This window comes from Hemitrygon akajei, unplaced genomic scaffold, assembly GCF_048418815.1.
Source record: "Hemitrygon akajei unplaced genomic scaffold, sHemAka1.3 Scf000073, whole genome shotgun sequence".
Taxonomy (NCBI): domain Eukaryota; kingdom Metazoa; phylum Chordata; class Chondrichthyes; order Myliobatiformes; family Dasyatidae; genus Hemitrygon; species Hemitrygon akajei.
In genome coordinates this window covers 1,498,349-1,516,162 of record NW_027331959.1, presented here as the reverse complement: position 1 = coordinate 1,516,162, position 17,814 = coordinate 1,498,349, and the positions used below count along the sequence as shown (strand labels likewise).

At 44.3% G+C, this 17,814-nt stretch overlaps 1 protein-coding gene across 1 annotated transcript; it reads left to right on the top strand.

The window, feature by feature from the left end:
• Positions 1 to 5,747: 5,747 nt before the first annotated feature.
• Positions 5,748 to 11,745, top strand: LOC140722264 (uncharacterized). Its single transcript, XM_073037066.1, has 2 exons — positions 5,748 to 5,841; positions 9,730 to 11,745. Exon 2 carries the CDS (start codon positions 10,139 to 10,141, stop codon positions 11,528 to 11,530), a length of 1,392 nt encoding a protein of 463 aa, XP_072893167.1. The 5' UTR covers positions 5,748 to 5,841; positions 9,730 to 10,138; the 3' UTR covers positions 11,531 to 11,745.
• The last annotated feature ends 6,069 nt before the right edge of the window (positions 11,746 to 17,814 follow it).

The following is a 17,814-nucleotide window of genomic DNA, read 5'->3' as shown; positions in this document are numbered from 1 at the left end:
TCGACCTCACAATGTAACTCGACGTGACCCTGCACCATATGTCTATCTGCACTGCACTTTCTCTGCAGCCATAATGCTTTGTTACAGTTGTTGTCTTGTCGTATATCAGCTCAATGTACTGTCGTAATGTATTGATCTGTGTGGCTGGTACGTCAGGCAAGATTTTCACTGTAACTCAGTACGTGATAAGAATAAACAATATCCCCATTTTAATTGTGTGGAAATATTAGACAGACTGCGCTTCTGCTTTGGAAACTCAGAAGGACACTTAACTGACTGTTGTAATTTCTGAGGATTGCAAATAATTAGAAAAGGCTTCAATCTCGCATTACGATCCGCGGTAACTGGGATCAGGTGACCGGTGGTGGTTCTCCCATATCAATATCAGAATCAGGTTTAATAGCACCGGCATATGTCCTGAAATCTGTTGTCTCTGCGGCAACAGGAGAACCTAATTCATAACAATAGATTTTAACAACTATGAAATACAATAATATACATATTAAATCGTTAAAATATATAAGTAGTGCAAAAATAAACATAAAAACTGAACTAAACTCTTTTAATTGTGTGCAAATTCTGGAGCAAAGCTTAACTGAACTGTCCACGTTGATGAGAAGCTCAGAAAAATAGTAAAGGCTAAATTCTCATATGAATGGGTCAGGCATCCAGAAATATTGGCTGCACTTTGGCAGGGAGAAACAGTGGAATAGACCATAAGACCATAAAATATTGGAGCAGAAGTTGGCCATTCGGCCCACCGAGTCTGCTCCGTCATTCAATGATGGCTGTTCCAATTCTTCCAGTCATCTCCACTCCTCTGACTTCACCCCAAACCCTTTGATGCGCTGGCTAATCAAGAAACTATCTATCTCTGCCTTAAATACACCCAATGACTTGGCTCCACAGCCACTCATGGCAACAAATTCCACAGATTTACCACCCACTGACTGAAGTAATTTATCCGCATCTCTAATCCAAATGGACGTCCTTCAATTCTGAAGACATTCCCTCTTGTCCTATTATCCCCTACCATTGGAAATTTACTTTGCCATATCTAATCTGTAAAGGCCTTTTAACATTCAGAATGTTTCTATGAGGTCCCTATTATTCTCCTGAACTCCAGGGCACACAGCCCATGAGCTGTCAGACCCTCCTCATATGGTAAACCTTTCATTGCTAGAATAATGCTAGTGAATCTTCTCTGAACCCTCTCCAATGACAGTATATCATTTCTGAAATAAGGATCAAAAAAACTGCGCACAATAGTCTGTGTGATCTCACGGGTGCCTGACAGAGTCGCACCATTGCATCCCTGCTCTTAATTCAACCCATAGAGACTCTACGGCTGATAATACAGAATCTGAGGCCACAAACCAGGCACGCCCAGGATCCTCTTCAGTTTGCGTATAAGGAGAAGGTGGGAGTGGAGGATGCTATCACGTATTTGCTGCACAAATCACTCTCTCACCTAGAGGGGGTCAGTTGTGCTGTGAGGATTACATTCCTTGACTTCTCTAGTGCCTTTAACACCATCCAGCCCAAGATCTTAAGGCACAAACTAACGGAGATGGGAGTAGACTCTCACATGGTGGATTGGATAGTGGACTACTTGACAGATAGACCTCAGTATGTGCGGTTGGGAGACTGTAGGTCTGACACGGTGGTCAGCAGCACAGGGGCGCCGCAGGGAACCGTACTCTCTCCGGTCCTGTTCACTCTGTACACATCAGACTTCCAATATAACTCGGAGTCCTGCCATGTGCAGAAGTTCGCTGATGACACGGCCATAGTGGGGTGTGTCAGGAATGGACAGGAGGAGGAGTATAGGAAACTGATACAGGACTTTGTGATATGGTGCAACTCAAACTACCTGCGTCTCAATATCACCAAGACCAAGGAGATGGTGGTGAACTTTAGGAGATCTAGGCCTCATATGGAGCCAGTGATCATTAATGGAGAATGTGTGGAGCAGGTTAAGACCTACAAGTATCTGGGAGTACAGTTAGACGAGAAGCTAGACTGGACTGCCAACACAGATGCCTTGTGCAGGAAGGCACAGAGTCGACTGTACTTCCTAAGAAGGTTGGCGTCATTCAATGTCTGTAGTGAGATGCTGAAGATGTTCTATAGGTCAGTTGTGGAGAGCGCCCTCTTCTTTGTGGTGGCGTGTTGGGGAGGAAGCATTAAGAAGAGGGACGCCTCACGTCTTAATAAGCTGGTAAGGAAGGCGGGCTCTGTCGTGGGCAAAGTACTGGAGAGTTTAGCATCGGTAGCTGAGCGAAGGGCGCTGAGTAGGCTACGGTCAATTATGGATAACTCTGAACATCCTCTACATGGCACCATCCAGAGACAGAGAAGCAGTTTCAGCGACAGGTTACTATCGATGCAATGCTCCTCAGACAGGATGAAGAGGTCAATACTCCCCAATGCCATTAGGCTTTACAATTCTACCGCCAGGACTTAAGAACTTTTTAAAAGCTATTATTAATGCTTTTTGAGATAGTGATTTAGATGCATATCATATTTTTACTGAGTTAAGTATTGTATGTAATTAGTTTTGCTACAACAAGTGTATGGGACATTGGAAAAAAGTTGAATTTCCCCATGGGGATGAATAAAGTATCTATCTATCTATCTATCTATCTATCTATCTATCTATCTATCTATCTATCTGTCTGTCTGTCTATCTATCTATCTATCTATCTATCTATCTATCTATCTATCTATCTATCTATCTATCTATCTATCTATCTACCTATCTATCTATCTATCTATCAATCATATGTCATCTCCTTCCAATGATTTAATATTGTACACAGCGCCACACCACTTCCTGTGCCTACTCACCTCTCTTTCAGATACACCGTACATCGTTGGACTTTCAGCTCCCAATGGCAGCCACTCTTTAGGACTAGATAAAGAGTTTGTGGAGGGCTATAGTATCTGGTTATCACAATGCCATAAATACAATATAAATGTACAAGCGGTAGGCTTGTTCCACGGCTTGAGATTCTAAATTGGAGAATGGCGCTTTATTCACAAAATCCTCATAGCCCACGTGACTGTACACTGATCCCAGCAATGGAGCCCGCCACTGCATCCCCACAGTGCACTATGCACTGATTGCAAAGCTACGAAATTGCATGTGAATAGCCTCCCCTACACCAACTCCACTCTTTCTGCGTCACCAGCAGACTGGGACATCTCACATCTCGCTGCCTCCGCCAGGACATTAAACTGTGAACAACTGTGGTCAGGGACTGATCTCTGGGGTACTCCAAACGCTACCTCCTTCCAGTCTGAAAATGAACCACTCATCCAGCCACACACTACCGGCAGTTTATCGATCTCCAACGAAAAAGCCTAATCACCTACTCCTGAGGGTCAATACCATTGCTGACTCTGACTTTACCACCGACAGATACCAGGAGGGACATAATAATCTGAAAGTCTCTAGTCACAGCCGTGTCAATAAAATGTGATCGCAGTAGGTGTGTGGCGCATGCTCAGAATGCGAAGGAGATAGACAAACTGAGCCAGGTCACAGACTGACGAAGGGGAGCAATGATCCATTTTGATACAGAGGGAAGCAGACAGTTTAATATTGTGCCTGATGTCGGAACTGTGGCCAGTTAGAAGATAAAGTCTTGTTCCTCCAAACTGTTTTGAGCTGTGACAGTGTTTTTTTTATCAGAAGGCACCATGGGGCCTAAAATTACCTCAGTTGAAATGTTGCCCTTCACCCACTGACGTGCTTTTCTAAACTTTTAGCAGTGTAGAAAAGTCAAAGGATTTGTGATTGGGAACACAACAGGAATTAATTCTTACTCTGAATAATTTCTCCTTTGGCTCCTCCCACTTCCTCCAAACCAAAGGCGTAGCCATGGGCACCGGCATGGGTCCCAGTTTTGCCTACCTTTTTGTTGGCTTTGTGGAACAGTTCATTTTCCAAGCCTATATGGGCATCCATCCCCCTCTTTTCCTTCGCTACATAGACGACTGCATTGGCTCTGCCTCCTGCACGCATGCTGAGCCCGTTGACTTCATTAACATTGCCTCCAATTTTCACCCTGCCCTCAAATTTACCTGGTCCATTTCTGACACCTCCCTCCCCTTTCTTGATCTTTTTGTCTCCATCTCTAGAGACGGCCTATCTACTGATATCTACTATAAGCCTACAGACTCTCACAGCTACCTGGACTGTAGCTTCCCATCTTCCCACCCTGTCTCTTACAAAAATGTATCTTACAAAAAAGTCTATCCCCTTCTAACAATTCCTCCGTCTCCGCCGCATCTGCTCTCAGGATGAGGCTTTTCGTTCCAGGACGAAGGAGATGTCTTCCTTTTTTAAACAAAGGGGCTTCCCTTCCTCCACCATAAACTTGGGAAACAATGCTTAAAGTCTTAAACTGGTAAAGTAGAAAAGTTCAGTAATCCACGGAATAAGCGAGTGAGAGGAGAGATTTGTAAATCCACACGAACATGTAGAGAGAAGGCAGTTACGCAGAATCCCACACACATTCCACGCTGGGTAAACGAAATAACTGTCGCCGAAGATCTCATCCGTTGATTCGTTCCGAAATCCACTTCGAAATATCACCAGGTGACAGTGACAGGAATATCGTCTTCAAGTGGTTACCACAGAACACCCCGATTCCAGGTAATGGCCAATAGAAGTGATACCACAGGATACTCCAACAAATCCACACGTAGGAATTATACGAAGTGACAGTCACACATCCGTTGTACACTGCGTGCTGATGATCAACCCGACCTTCTGGGCATGGAAGAGTTCCAACCCATAGCAGTGACAAGCTGAAGTTCCAACAGTCTCAGTCCCTCTCTCTCTCTCTCTCTCTCTCTCTCTCTCTCTCTCTCTCTCTCTCTCTCTCTCTCTCTCTCTCTCTCTCTCTCTCTCTCTCTCTCACTCACTCTCTCTCTCTCTCACTCTCTCTCTCTCTCAAGCTTGTCTCTGACGTCATAGTCCCGCCTCTAACAGTGACCGAACCTCAAACAACACACACAAAATGCTGGTGGAGCACAGCAGACCAGGCAGCATCTATCGGAAGAAGCACTGTCGAGACCCTTCGTCAGGACTCTGATCAGCCTCTGTCTTCAAACGAGCCAGCGGTCTTGTAACACAATGCACCTCTAAAGTCTGACAGAAGACGAACTACGATGGAGCAGAGTCAGAAACCAAAGAGTTGCCAGACTGAGTCAGGGCCTTGGGGCTCCAGAGAGAGATGGGGTCTGGAGTTTACGAGGAGGAAGAGGAACCAGACCAGCAGGATGTGGCTAAAAATGAAAGATTAGAAACATTTGGAAACCGGTTGACCGAAAAAACGTGGTTAATTTCTGCAAAATACTGGTGGAAATCAACAGATCAGGCAGCAAATGTGGAGAGGAATAAATGGACAACGTTTAGGCCGACTCACTTCAGCATGCCGAGTCTGTGTACTCCTCTGCTTAGTTGCTGCCTGAACTGCAGAGCTCCTCCAGCATTGTGTGTGTTTGCGTCTCTGTATTTCCAGCAACTGCAGAATGTCTTGTCTGCATTTCTGCATTTGTAAGAGGATTTTACTTTGCCATTAGATACACGTTGATATTGATTATCTTCTTATGGGAGCCGCTTTCTGCATTAAAACAGCTGCTGAGTTTTCTATACACACAGAAAAAAGCTGAGGTATGGACATTGAACCAGTACATGCAGAAACTTTTAACTGCAGCGTGATTACCCGTGAAGCACCGATCAAATGCGCAGGCGTCAGGGCTGCGGCGGTCTCCGGATATCACGCATGCGCGCAGTGCACAAAAAGCCTCGGAAAATGTCGGAAGCAGGTAAGAGCGATTCTTCGTGATATTATCTTAAGTTCCGAGCTCGGGACAATTGCTGTGAGTTTCGAACATTACACCCCGCAATCCCGGGACAGTCCTGCCCTCTTCCATCTCTCCAGCCCCACGACCCGTACACCAGCCCCGGGGAGCTTCCGTCTGATGAGGGAATGGGAGCCGATGGATCTCTCAGACAGAGCTGAGCTCCAGATATCTGAATGCAAGGATTGGGAACTCGGAGAAAGGGAACAAAATCGTTTCCATCACCAGCTGAGAAAATCACCTTTGTTCTACCTGCAATTACAAACACTTATCCACTTGGCGCGTGGCCAAGTAATCTGAAGGTCACTAGTTCGGGCCTCAGCTGAGGCAACGCGTTGTGTCCTTGAGCAATGCACTTAACAACACATTGCTCTGCGACGACACCGGTGCCAAGCTGTATGGGTCCTAATGCCCTTCCCTTGGACAACATCGGGGGCGTGGAGAGGGGAGACTTGCAGCATGGGCAGCTGCTGGTCTCCCATACAACCCTGCCCAGGCCTGCATCCTGGAAACCTTCCAAGGCACAAATCCATGGTCTCATGAGACTAGCGGATGCCTATATAATCAAAAACAAGAGAAAATCTGCAGATGCTGGAAATCAAAGCAACACACACAAAATGCCAGAGGAACTCAGTATTAGTACACTTTTACATAGATTTTGCCTGGCCTGCTGAGTTCCTCCGGCATTTTGTGTGTGTTGCTTGTTCTGTTTCCTCTTGCTCTGGACTTTTCTACCAGTGAGAACATGTTTTGTCCCCTTTTCTCTTGGTACATAATGATATCAAATTCCTTTGCCCTGGGCATCATGTAGCTTTCACATCACAGACTCCAGTGAGACAGACTACTGCCCTTCCCTTCACATTCATTGGCATTTCCATCAATGAATTCACCACCATCTATCACCTGGGGGAGGGTTCAGAGGGAATATTTATGTACAATACAAAAACTGGTGTTACCTGCATGTAGTGATGCAAAAGTTGCTGGAAAATTTGCATGTGGGAAGAAGTGGAGTGATATTTGGAAATTTGACTGTTTAAAGCGTTGCTTAGCAAGCAAATCACATATGGATGGTGTCCAAATGCTCTGACGAGAATATCCTTAATTATCCACTATAGGCCTGCTACATAGGTTGTGTGAGAGTGCAGATGAACTCGATCAAACCCAGAGGAGATAGAAGTTCTTATTGACATTGTTAAAATGAATACCTCTCTATATAAAATTCAGTGTGCATATGCTGCTGTCACTGGGTCAAAATTGCACAGCATAAGATTTTTGCACACACTGGTCTTCACAAATCAGAAGGGACTGGTGGGAAGGTGAAGTGACCTCCAGTGTCCCTGACACCCTCACCTACAAGATGTGCACCCAGCTGCAGCTTGTAAACCTGCACTTTAAGGAGTTGGAACTGGAAATGGATGAATTCCAGATAATCCGGGATTCAGAGGGGGTGATAGGTATGACATGAAGAGAGGTGTTACACCCAGGTTGCAGGACACAGGAAACTGGGTGAAAGTCAGGAAGGGGAACGATGTTAAATAGCCATCGTAGAGTACTTTTGTGGCCATCCCCCACAACAATAGATGGACCACTTTAGAAAGTGTTGGAGGGAATTAGCTGGCAGTGGAATGTCAAAGTGGTGATACACGATTTGTTACTGAGGGGAACAGAACTAGAAGGGGACTAATAGCCTAGGGGTGAGGCTTGCTACTGCTAGTGGGGGGGGGGGGGGGTTAGAGGTTAAACTAAAGTTTCAAGGGGTATGGACCAGAATGCCAGAACAGATACTGGAGAGGGTGAATTGAATTGATTTTCTTACTTATATCCTTCATATACATGAGGAGTACAAATCTTTATGTTGCATCTACATCTAAATGTGCAATGTGCAATTTATAGTAATTTACAATAAATTGTATGTATAACAGCACAGTCAATATTACACAGAAATACAATTCTTTCAGCATTGAATTAAAGTCTGGTAGACTGGTGGAAGAAGCTGTCCCAGAGAGTTTGTTTTGACACTGGACAGATGTTGTTCAGACCTCAGACAAAGTCATCAATCAAGAGGTTGAGCATGGTGTGAAGACTGTCCTGAGCTGTGTATATCACAATGCAAGAATTATCATAGGAAAGCCTGATGAGCTCAGGGCAGGGAATTATGATATTGTAGCCATTACTGGGACTTGGTTGCACCCAACAGTCTGAGGGATTGAGAGGAACAAATTTGTAGAGAAATCACCGACTATGCCAAGAAACAAAGGTTGATTCAGTAAGTCATTTTAACTTTCCAAATATTGACTGAGACTCCCATAATGTAAAAGGACTAAATGGGGTAGAGTTTATCAAATATGCCCTTAATCAGCACATAGAATTCCAGACATAAAAGTATGCAAAAAGGTATTAGGAAATGATCCAGGACTAGTGACAGAAATTAGTGTATGAGAACACTTTGTATCTACTGATCATAAGGCCATGAGGTTCCAAGTAAATATGGAAAAAGAGAGGTCTGGACCATGGGTTGAGATTCGAAGTTGGAGAATGGTCAATTTTGATGGTATCAGAAAGGATCTGACAAGTGTGGCTTGGGACAGGCTGTTTTCTGGCAAAGGAATACTTGGTAAGTGGCAGTTGTTCAGGTGAAGTTTTGGGAATGTAGAGTGTGTATGTGCTTGTTGAAATAAATGTTGAAGTGTAACTGGTGCAGGCAACATTGGTTTCCAAGAGATATTGTGTTCCTCTAAATGCCTCAGACTGTTGGGTGCTACCAAGACTCACTGATGACTATAATATCATAATTTCATGCCCTGAGTTCATTTGACTTATGTTTTAGTCGTCTTCTGTTGGTTTCTAAAAGCTTCCCAATAGTTTTTGCTCTTTTGTTTGCTCTCTCGTTGGCTCTTATGTTGGCTTTGGCTTCTTATTTTAGCCACTGTTGTGTCATCCTGCATTTCCCATGCTTCCACTTCTTTGAGATGTATCGATCACTCAGTTCCTGCATTGCTCCCAGAAACTCCAGCCGTTGCTGATCCAATGTCAGTCCTAACTTTTCCCTTCCAAACAAGTTTGGCCAGCTTCTCTGTCATAGAATCATGGAGAAGTTCAGTTTGAAAACAGGCTATTTGGCCCATTGTGCCAATGCTGAAAAAAGATTTAAGCTGCCTTATGCAACTACCTGCACCGGGACCATCACCCTCCATACCCCTACCATCCAGGCTCCCATCCAAACTTCTTTTAAATGGTGAAATTAAGCTCATTTTCACCACTTGTGCTGGCATCTCATACCACTCTCTCATGACCATTTCAGTAAAGAGCTTTTCCAAAGGTTTCCATTAAATTTTCACCTTCCCTCTTACCCATGATCCTCTGGTTCTCATCCCACCCAACCTCAGTGGAAAACCTGCTTGCATTTACCCTCATACACTCATAATTTTGTATACTTCCAACAAATCCTCAAAACAATGTATAATTTCCTTGTTTATGTTTAGAGTTTTTTTAGGTGTATAAGCTGTTGAGGGGCATTGATCATGTGGATAGCCAGAGTATTATTCCCAGAGTGTTTCAGTTACTGTGGGGCCAGGCACCCATGCAGCTCAGTGGGAACAGGGAATACCAATGGACAGAGACAAACTGAGCCAGGTCACATATTGGAGATGGCAGAAATGCCCCATTCTTACAGAGACAGGAAGAGCATCAGCAATACCAGCATTGTGCCAAGTTAGAAGATGACTTCTCACTCCAACTTGGGTTGAAACTCACTGTAACAGTGTGATGCCAGATCACACCTTAGCAAATCAAGTGATTTTATCTGAAATGTTGTCCTACACCCATTGATGGATTTTATAAATCTTTTTACAGGTTAAAAATGAAAAGGAATGCAGGAATCTGCAGGAATCTTGAACACGACACACCAGTTTTGATGCCTCTGTCCAGATATTTAAGAAGTGGAGCAAGGGATTCAATCGATCATCCTTCCTACTCAGAATATGTGGAGCGATATAATCCATCATCTGACCGACTGACATACCAGTCATTTTACACAGGGGGAACCCGTTCATCTGCTCAGACAGTGTGGAGGGATACACTTGGTCATCTCAATTTAAGGTACATCAGCGAATTCACACTGGGCAAAGCTATTCAGCTATTCTGTGTGTGAGAAGGGACTCAGTCGGTCATCCCACCTGTGGACACACCAGTCAGTTCACACTGCACACAGGCTGGTCACCTGCTGAATTTGTGGGGAAGGATTCACTCAGTCATCTGACTAATGGCTCACCAGCGAGTTCACACAGCGGACAGGCCGTACACCTGCTCAGAATGTGGGAAGGGATTCATTCGGTCATCTAAACTGAAGGTACATCAGCGAGTTCACACTGGCGAGAGGCCGTTCACCTGCTCGGACTGTGGGAAGGGATTCAATGAATCATCTCAACTGAAGGTGCATCAGAGAGTTCACACTGGGGAGCGGCCATTCACCTGCTCAGTCTGTTGGAAGGGATTCACTTGTTCATCTAAACTGATGGTACATCAGCGAGTTCACACTGGGGAGAGGCCGTTCCCCTGCTTGGACTGTGGGAAGACATTCACTTGCTCATCCCAACTGAAGGTACACCAGCGAGTTCACACTGGGGAGTGGCCGTTCACCTGCTCAGACTGTGGGAAGGGATTCACTCAGTCATCTAAACTGAAGGTACATCAGCGAGTTCACACTGGGGAGAGGCCATTCACCTGCTCGGACTGTGGGAAGGGATTCACTTGCTCATCCCAACTGAAGGTACATCAGAGAGGTCACACAGGTGAGAGACCATTCACCTGCTCCGTCTGTGGGAAAGGATTCACTCGGTCATCCGAACTACTGGTACACCAGCGAGTTCACACTGGGGAGAGGCCGTTCACCTGCTCAGATTGTGGGAAGGGATTCACTCGGTCATCCGAACTACTGGTACACCAACGAGTTCACACCGGGGAGTGGCCTTTCACCTGCTTGGACTGTGGGAAAGGATTCACTTGCTCATCCCAACTGAAGGTACATCGACGAGTTCACACCGGGGAGCGACCATTCACCTGCTTGGACTGTGGGAAAGGATTCACTTGCTCATCCCAACTGAAGGTACATCAGAGAGTTCACACTGGGGAGCAGCCGTTCAATTGCTCGGACTGTGGGAAAGGATTCACTTGCTCATTTAAACTGATGGTACATCAGAGAGTTCACACTGGGGAGAGGCCATTCACTTGCTCAGACTGTGGGAAGGGATTCACTTGCTCATCCCAACTAAAGGTCCATCAGAGAGTTCACACTGGGGAGAGGCCGTTCACCTGCTCAGACTGTGGGAAGGGATTCACTTTGTCATCGCAGCTACTGAGGCACCAGTCAGTTCACACTGGGGAGAGGCCTTTCACCTGCTCAGACTGTGGGAAGGGATTCACTCAGTCATACACACTAAAGGCACACCAGTCAGTTCACACTGGGGAGAGGCCGTTCACCTGCTTGGACTGTGGGAAGGGATTCACTTGTTCATCTAAACTGAAGTTACATCAGCGAGTTCACACTGGAGAGAGGCCATTTACCTGCTCAGACTGTGGGAAGGGATTCACTTGTTCATCTAAGCTGAAGGTACATCAGCGAGTTCACACTGGGGAGAGGCCATTCATATGCTGAGACTGTGGGAAAGGATTCAGTCGGTCATCTTAACTACGGAGACACCAGCAATTTCACACTGGGTAGAGGCTGATCACCAGGTCAGACTTTCGGAAAAGATTCTTTCAGTCAAATCAACCAAATGTGCATCATTGAGTTCACACTGGTGAGAGGCCGTTCACCTGCTGTGAATGTGGGAAGCAATTTACTCAGTCATTAAACCTCATGTAACTCTTGCTTTGGCTAGCAGATTTATATAGGGGGTGATAGACCCCTGGCCCAGCCAAATGTAAGGAATCTCGTTTGGGTGTGTGCTATGTGATGACCCCTGTTACAAATCAGTACCCTGAAATAACAAATGGTACACAATATGTGATTAAGCAATTGAGCTTTATAATTCTTACTTTGACGATATAGTTAGTGAAATAAACCAAAAGAAAAGAGAAAGGGCTCACTCTCACCATTCGAGTTTTCTCATCTCTCCCCATCAAAAGACCACGAAAATCTCTCTTTCAGACTCACAAGAAAAAGCATTGCTGTCATTGGATAGACTTGCACTCCAAACCCTTTTATCGCCCGTTGTAACCTAAACAATGCTGCTACATAGAAACCTTTACCTCAGCAGTGAAACATTACAGAGTCTTTGTGGTGGCGTGTTGGGGAGGAAGCATTAAGAAGAGGGACGCCTCACGTCTTAATAAGCTGGTAAGGAAGGCGGGCTCTGTCGTGGGCAAAGTACTGGAGAGTTTAACATCGGTAGCTGAGCGAAGGGCGCTGAGTAGGCTACGGTCAATTATGGAAAACTCTGAACATCCTCTACATAGCACCATCCAGAGACAGAGAAGCAGTTTCAGCGACAGGTTACTATCGATGCAATGCTCCTCAGACAGGATGAAGAGGTCAATACTCCCCAATGCCATCAGGCTTTACAATTCAACCGCCAGGACTTAAGAACTTTTTAAAAGCTATTATTAATGCTTTTTGAGATAGTGATTTAGATGCATATCATATTTTTTTACTGAGTTAAGTTTTGTATGTTATTAGTTTTGCTACAACAAGTGTATGGGACATTGAAAAAAAAGTTGAATTTCCCCATGGGGATGAATAAAGTATCTATCTATCTATCACTTGTGGCACACTACCGGGTTCACACTGGGGAGAAAGTTTCAATAAGCTGCATGCTGGATATTTGTCCATCACCGTTACTGAATGCAATTTCGAGAGTGACTGTCGGTGCTGAACTCTGCAATTATTGCTGCTGCTCACCACACCCAGTTCTGCACCCTGGTCACTGGGCATGGGAGGAGTTTCTTCTGCTGCACATTCACTTTTAATGGGACTGGAGTTTAATGTTCTGGATCTGAGACAAACAAATCAGTTTATTTTAAACTCTGTCTCCAGTACTTGGTGAATTTATAACACACCTAGTGTGAGTCAACTCAGGCCGGCTGGACACTGCCAGGGATTCTGTTCCACGACAGTCCTTTTAAATCCTCCCCTGTTGTTCCCCTCTCGCTCTCCCTGTTGTGATGGGTTCCAAACAGTCACCACTCTGTGGGTGAAGAGGTTTCCCTTGAATTTTCTGCAGACTGAAGAAGTCGAGCTGACTGCAGTTCTGTCTGACATGTCCCTTGGCCCTCTAATTTCTGGACTGAGAAAGAATGCCATTCGTAGTTAATCTCCTTATTCAGGGCTCATTTCCACATTATGTGCAATTTTCCCTGCTTCTTAAGATAACACCACTGTCCTCCAAAGACTGAAAGCAGAATGGGAAACGAAGCAGGGTCAGAAGCCAGAGGCGGGTCTGCACAGGGCAGAGTTTGGGGCTCTGGATGATGGTTGGTGTAAGAATGTATGATCAGGAGAAGGGATTCAGCAGGACATGGCAACGAATGACACAGTAGCAACATTTGGAAGCTGATTGGCAGAGAAAATCTTTTGGTTGTCTTATAATACATACAATAGCTGTGGTGAGGTGCTTCACTGGTCAAGGAACATTTGTGTGTTGGGAATGGTTTTATCTATTGAGCGAGTTGTTCCTGCTTATTTATCCTGTAATATTATATCCAGATAATTATTATGAATTGTCCTATCTGACATAATGTATTGATTATCATATAATGTTAGATTTTAACTCTAAAACTGGATCAGGCTTGAATTTATGGTGCCTTGATGAAGTGATGGAGGTCATTGATGAGTTTGTATTTTAAAGCAAGATGTTGGTGAATGATATTTAGAACTTCATTGTACCTGCACAAGTGATCAGATTGAGTTCAACTACTGCAGAATCCTGGAATGTGTTGGATTGTGTCTGGTTTCTCTTGGCATTTTCTGCACTTACTGCTTTGTTTTTTTATTTGTATTTCATGTATTTTTGATTTTTTTTTCATTTTGTTAACCACCTTGTCCTGTATTTCTGCAAGGAACCCCTCTGTTTGTGGGAAGAAGTCTCGAACTCTCAGTGGAGTGCTCGATGCTTCTTTGTCAACATCTGATCTGCTCAGATTGTTGGGATGTCTCCCATGGAGGGTCATACTCATTCCAATGGTTAATGCTTTCTTCCATAGTGGTAATTCATTTTTCTGAGTTGGTCTTTCATTGAAGTTTTCTGGTCTGTATTGCTTATCACGATTGCATATACACACATGGAGTGCTGAATCCTGTTCATTTTTGATGAAAATATATACTTAGTTTTATCTGACTGTTGTGTGATTTTTTTATCATGTGTGTTATATCTCTTCCTCGTTCTGTCCAAGCTGGTGTTAATCTAAGTGGGTTTGGGTGTAAATAGTCTTTTCTAATGTTTTCTAAAGTTCTTATTTATCTTTGTAAATTCTACTGATTGAAATGGGACCAAGATATTTTTATAACAAATAATTCAATGTCAGTGTTGATGGAAGTGTTTATTGCCTTTGTTGTGTTTGTTAACTATTGAGCTCTGACAGGTTTTTTTAAAGCCTTGAACTAAATTTTTCCAAGTTTTTCCTATTTTGCACTACTTCCTATTTTCTTTGCTTCTTGATATTCCAGATACGTGGGTATCAAGAGTCCTGATAAGGGGTCTTGGCCCAAAAATTTGATTCCCATCCTTAGATGCTGCCTGACATGCTGAGCCCCTCCAGCACATTGTGTGTATTACTCTAGATTTCTAGCATCTTCAGGTCCTCTTGTTTCCCAGATACTTACATGTTTCTTGAAAGAACAAGCCAGGAACAAGCTGGCCATGGGGTTGTGTGGCCCTGTTGTTAAAATATTCAATAAAATCATTAGAAAGAGATGGCATAGTGTTGGGAGTTGTAGAATCTGTGGGTAGAATTAAGAAACAGCAAATGTAAAAAAAAAATCCCTGATGGGAATTGTATAGAGACCTCCAAACAGTAGTAAGTATGTGGTCCACAAATCAGAATGGGAGATAGAAAATACGTGTCAAAAGGGCAATGTTATGGGGGATTGTCATGTAGGTGATTCGGAAAATTAGGATGGTGTTGGTCTCAAGAGGAAGAACTCCTAGAATGCCTACGAGATGCATTTTGGAGCAGCTCGTGGTTGAGGCCACTTGGGGATCAGCTATTCTGGATTGGGTGTTGTAACAAACTGGAATTAATTAGGTCACTCAGGTTCAAAGAACCCTTAGGGGCAAGTGATCTTAATGTGATCAAATTCACCCCGACATTAGAGAAGGAGAAGCTAAAGTCAGATGTGGAATACAGAGAATTAGAGAGGCATGAGAGAAAAATTGGTCAAAATTGATTTGAAAAGAACACAGGCAGGGTTGAAAACAGAGCAGCAATGGCTGGAATTTCTGGAAGCAATTCGGAAGGCACAGGATATACACATCACAAAGAGGAAGTAGTATTCTAAAGGTAAGGTGACAAAACCGTGGCTGATAAGAGAAACCAAAGACAACATAAAAACCAAAGAGATGGCTTAGAGCAAAAATTACTAGGAAGCTAGATGATTGGGAAGCTTTTAAGAACAAACAGAATGCAACTAAAATAATTAAGAAGGAAAAGATGGAATACATAGATGAGCTAGCCAGCAATATTAAAGAGGATACCAATTTTTTCTTCAGGTACATGTAGTGTAAACGAGAGGCTGAAGCGGATATCAGACCTGGGAAAAATGATGCTGGAGAGGTAGTAATGGGGTGGGTGCGGAAGGTGATGGCAGATGAACTGAATAAGTATTGTGCATCACTCTTATCTGTCGAAGACACTTGCAGGAATATGGAAGTCCCAATTGTTAGTGGTCAGAATGTTTAAAGTTATGTTACCCGGGAGAAGGTTCTTGGGAAACAGATGGTCTGAAGGTAAATAGGTCACCTGGATCAGGTGGTACACCAACCGGAGATGGCTGAAGAGATATGAATGCATTAGCAATGATCTTTCGAGAATCGTTAAGGAAATTTTCAGAAGTTTTCTGATGACTCTGCCATAGTTGGATGCATCAGCAAGGGAGATGAGGCTGAGTACAGGGCTACAGTGGGAAACTTTGTCACATGGTGTGAGCAGAATCATCTGCAGCTTAATGTGAAAAAGACTAAGGAGCTGGCGGTGGACCTGAGGAGGGCTAAGGCCGTTTCCATCCAAGGGGTCAGTGTGGACCTGGGGATATGAATTGAAAATAAACTGGACTGATCAAAGAACACTGAGGCTGTCTACAAGAAGGGTCAGAGCCGTCTCTATATCATGAGGAGACTGAAGTCCTTTAACATCTGCTGGACGATGCTGAGGATGTTCTACGAGTCTGTGTTGGCCAGTGCTATCATGTTTGCTGTTGTGTGCTGGGGCAGCAGGCTGAGGGTAGCAGACACCAACAAAATCAACAAACTCATTCGTAAGGCCAGTGGTGCTGTGGGGGTGGAACTGGACACTCTGACGTTGATGTCTGAAAAGAGGATGCTGTCCAAGTTGCATGCCATCTTGGACAATGACTCCCATCCACTCCATAATGTACCGGTTAGGCACAGGAGTACATTCAGGCAGAGACTCATTCCACCGAGATGTAACACTGAGCGTCATAGGAAGTCATTCCTGCCTGTGGCCATCAAACTTTACAACTCCTCCCTCGGAGGGTCAGACACCCTGAGCCAATGGGCTGGTCCTGGACTAATTTCCACTTGGCATAATTTACTTACTATCATTTAATTATTTATGGTTTTATATTGATATATTTCTACACTATTCTTGGTTGGTGTGACTGTAACGAAACCCAATTTCCCTTGGGATCAATAAAGTATGCCTGTCTGTCTGTCATTATATCCCAAGAAGTTTCTTCCTTCACTACTCCCCCTCTCTCAGTTTTTGCCCATTCTTCACATTTGTCTGTCCTGCTGCAGTCGCATTGCTTCCCCAGCAGTAATAACGCCTCCACCTATCTTTGAATCACCCGCAAACCTTGCCACAAAGCCAGCAATTCCATTATCCAAATCAGTGACAAATAATGTGAAAAGCAGCGGACCGATTACTGCCCCATGAAGACCACTAGTCACTGCTAGCCAACCAGAAAAGGCTCCTTTAATTCCCACTCGCTCCCTCTTGCTGTCAGCCATTCTTCCTATCCATGCCAGTATTTCTTCTGATTTTTATCCTGTTAAACAGTCTCGTGTGTGACACCTTATCAGATGCCTTCTGAAAACCCAAGTAAATGATATCCACTGCCTCTCGGTTGTCCATCATGCGTATGACTTCCTCGAAGAACTCTAACAGATTTGTCAGGCAAGATTTCCCTGTACAGAAGCTATGCTGGCTTTGACTTATTTTATCATTAGTCTCCGAGTACCCCAAAACCTCATCTCTAATAATAGACTCAAACAATTCCCCAGCATGAGGTTAGGCTAACTGGACTATAATTTGCTTTCCTTTGCCTTCCTCCCTTCTCAAATAGTCGATTGTCATTTGCAATCTTCCTGTCCTCCGGGACCATGCCAGAAGCATGCCTGTAGTGAGGCAACCAGAATTTAGCAAATTACTCCAAGTGGGGTCTGACCAGGGCCCTGTATACCTGCAACATTTCCAATCGGCGCTGAAACTAAATCCCACGGAAGGCCAATGCACCATATGCCTTCTTAATCACAGAGTCAACCTGCATAGCAGCTTTGAGTGTCCAATGGACTCGGACCCCCAAGATTCCTCTGATCCTCCACACTGCCATGAGTCCTACCATTATTGCTATATTCTGCCATCATATTTGACCTACCAAAATGAACCACCTCACACATTTCTGGGCTGAACTCCATTTGCCACTTCTCAGCCCAGTTTTGCAGCCTATCAATATCCCGCTGTAACCTTTGACAGCCATCCACA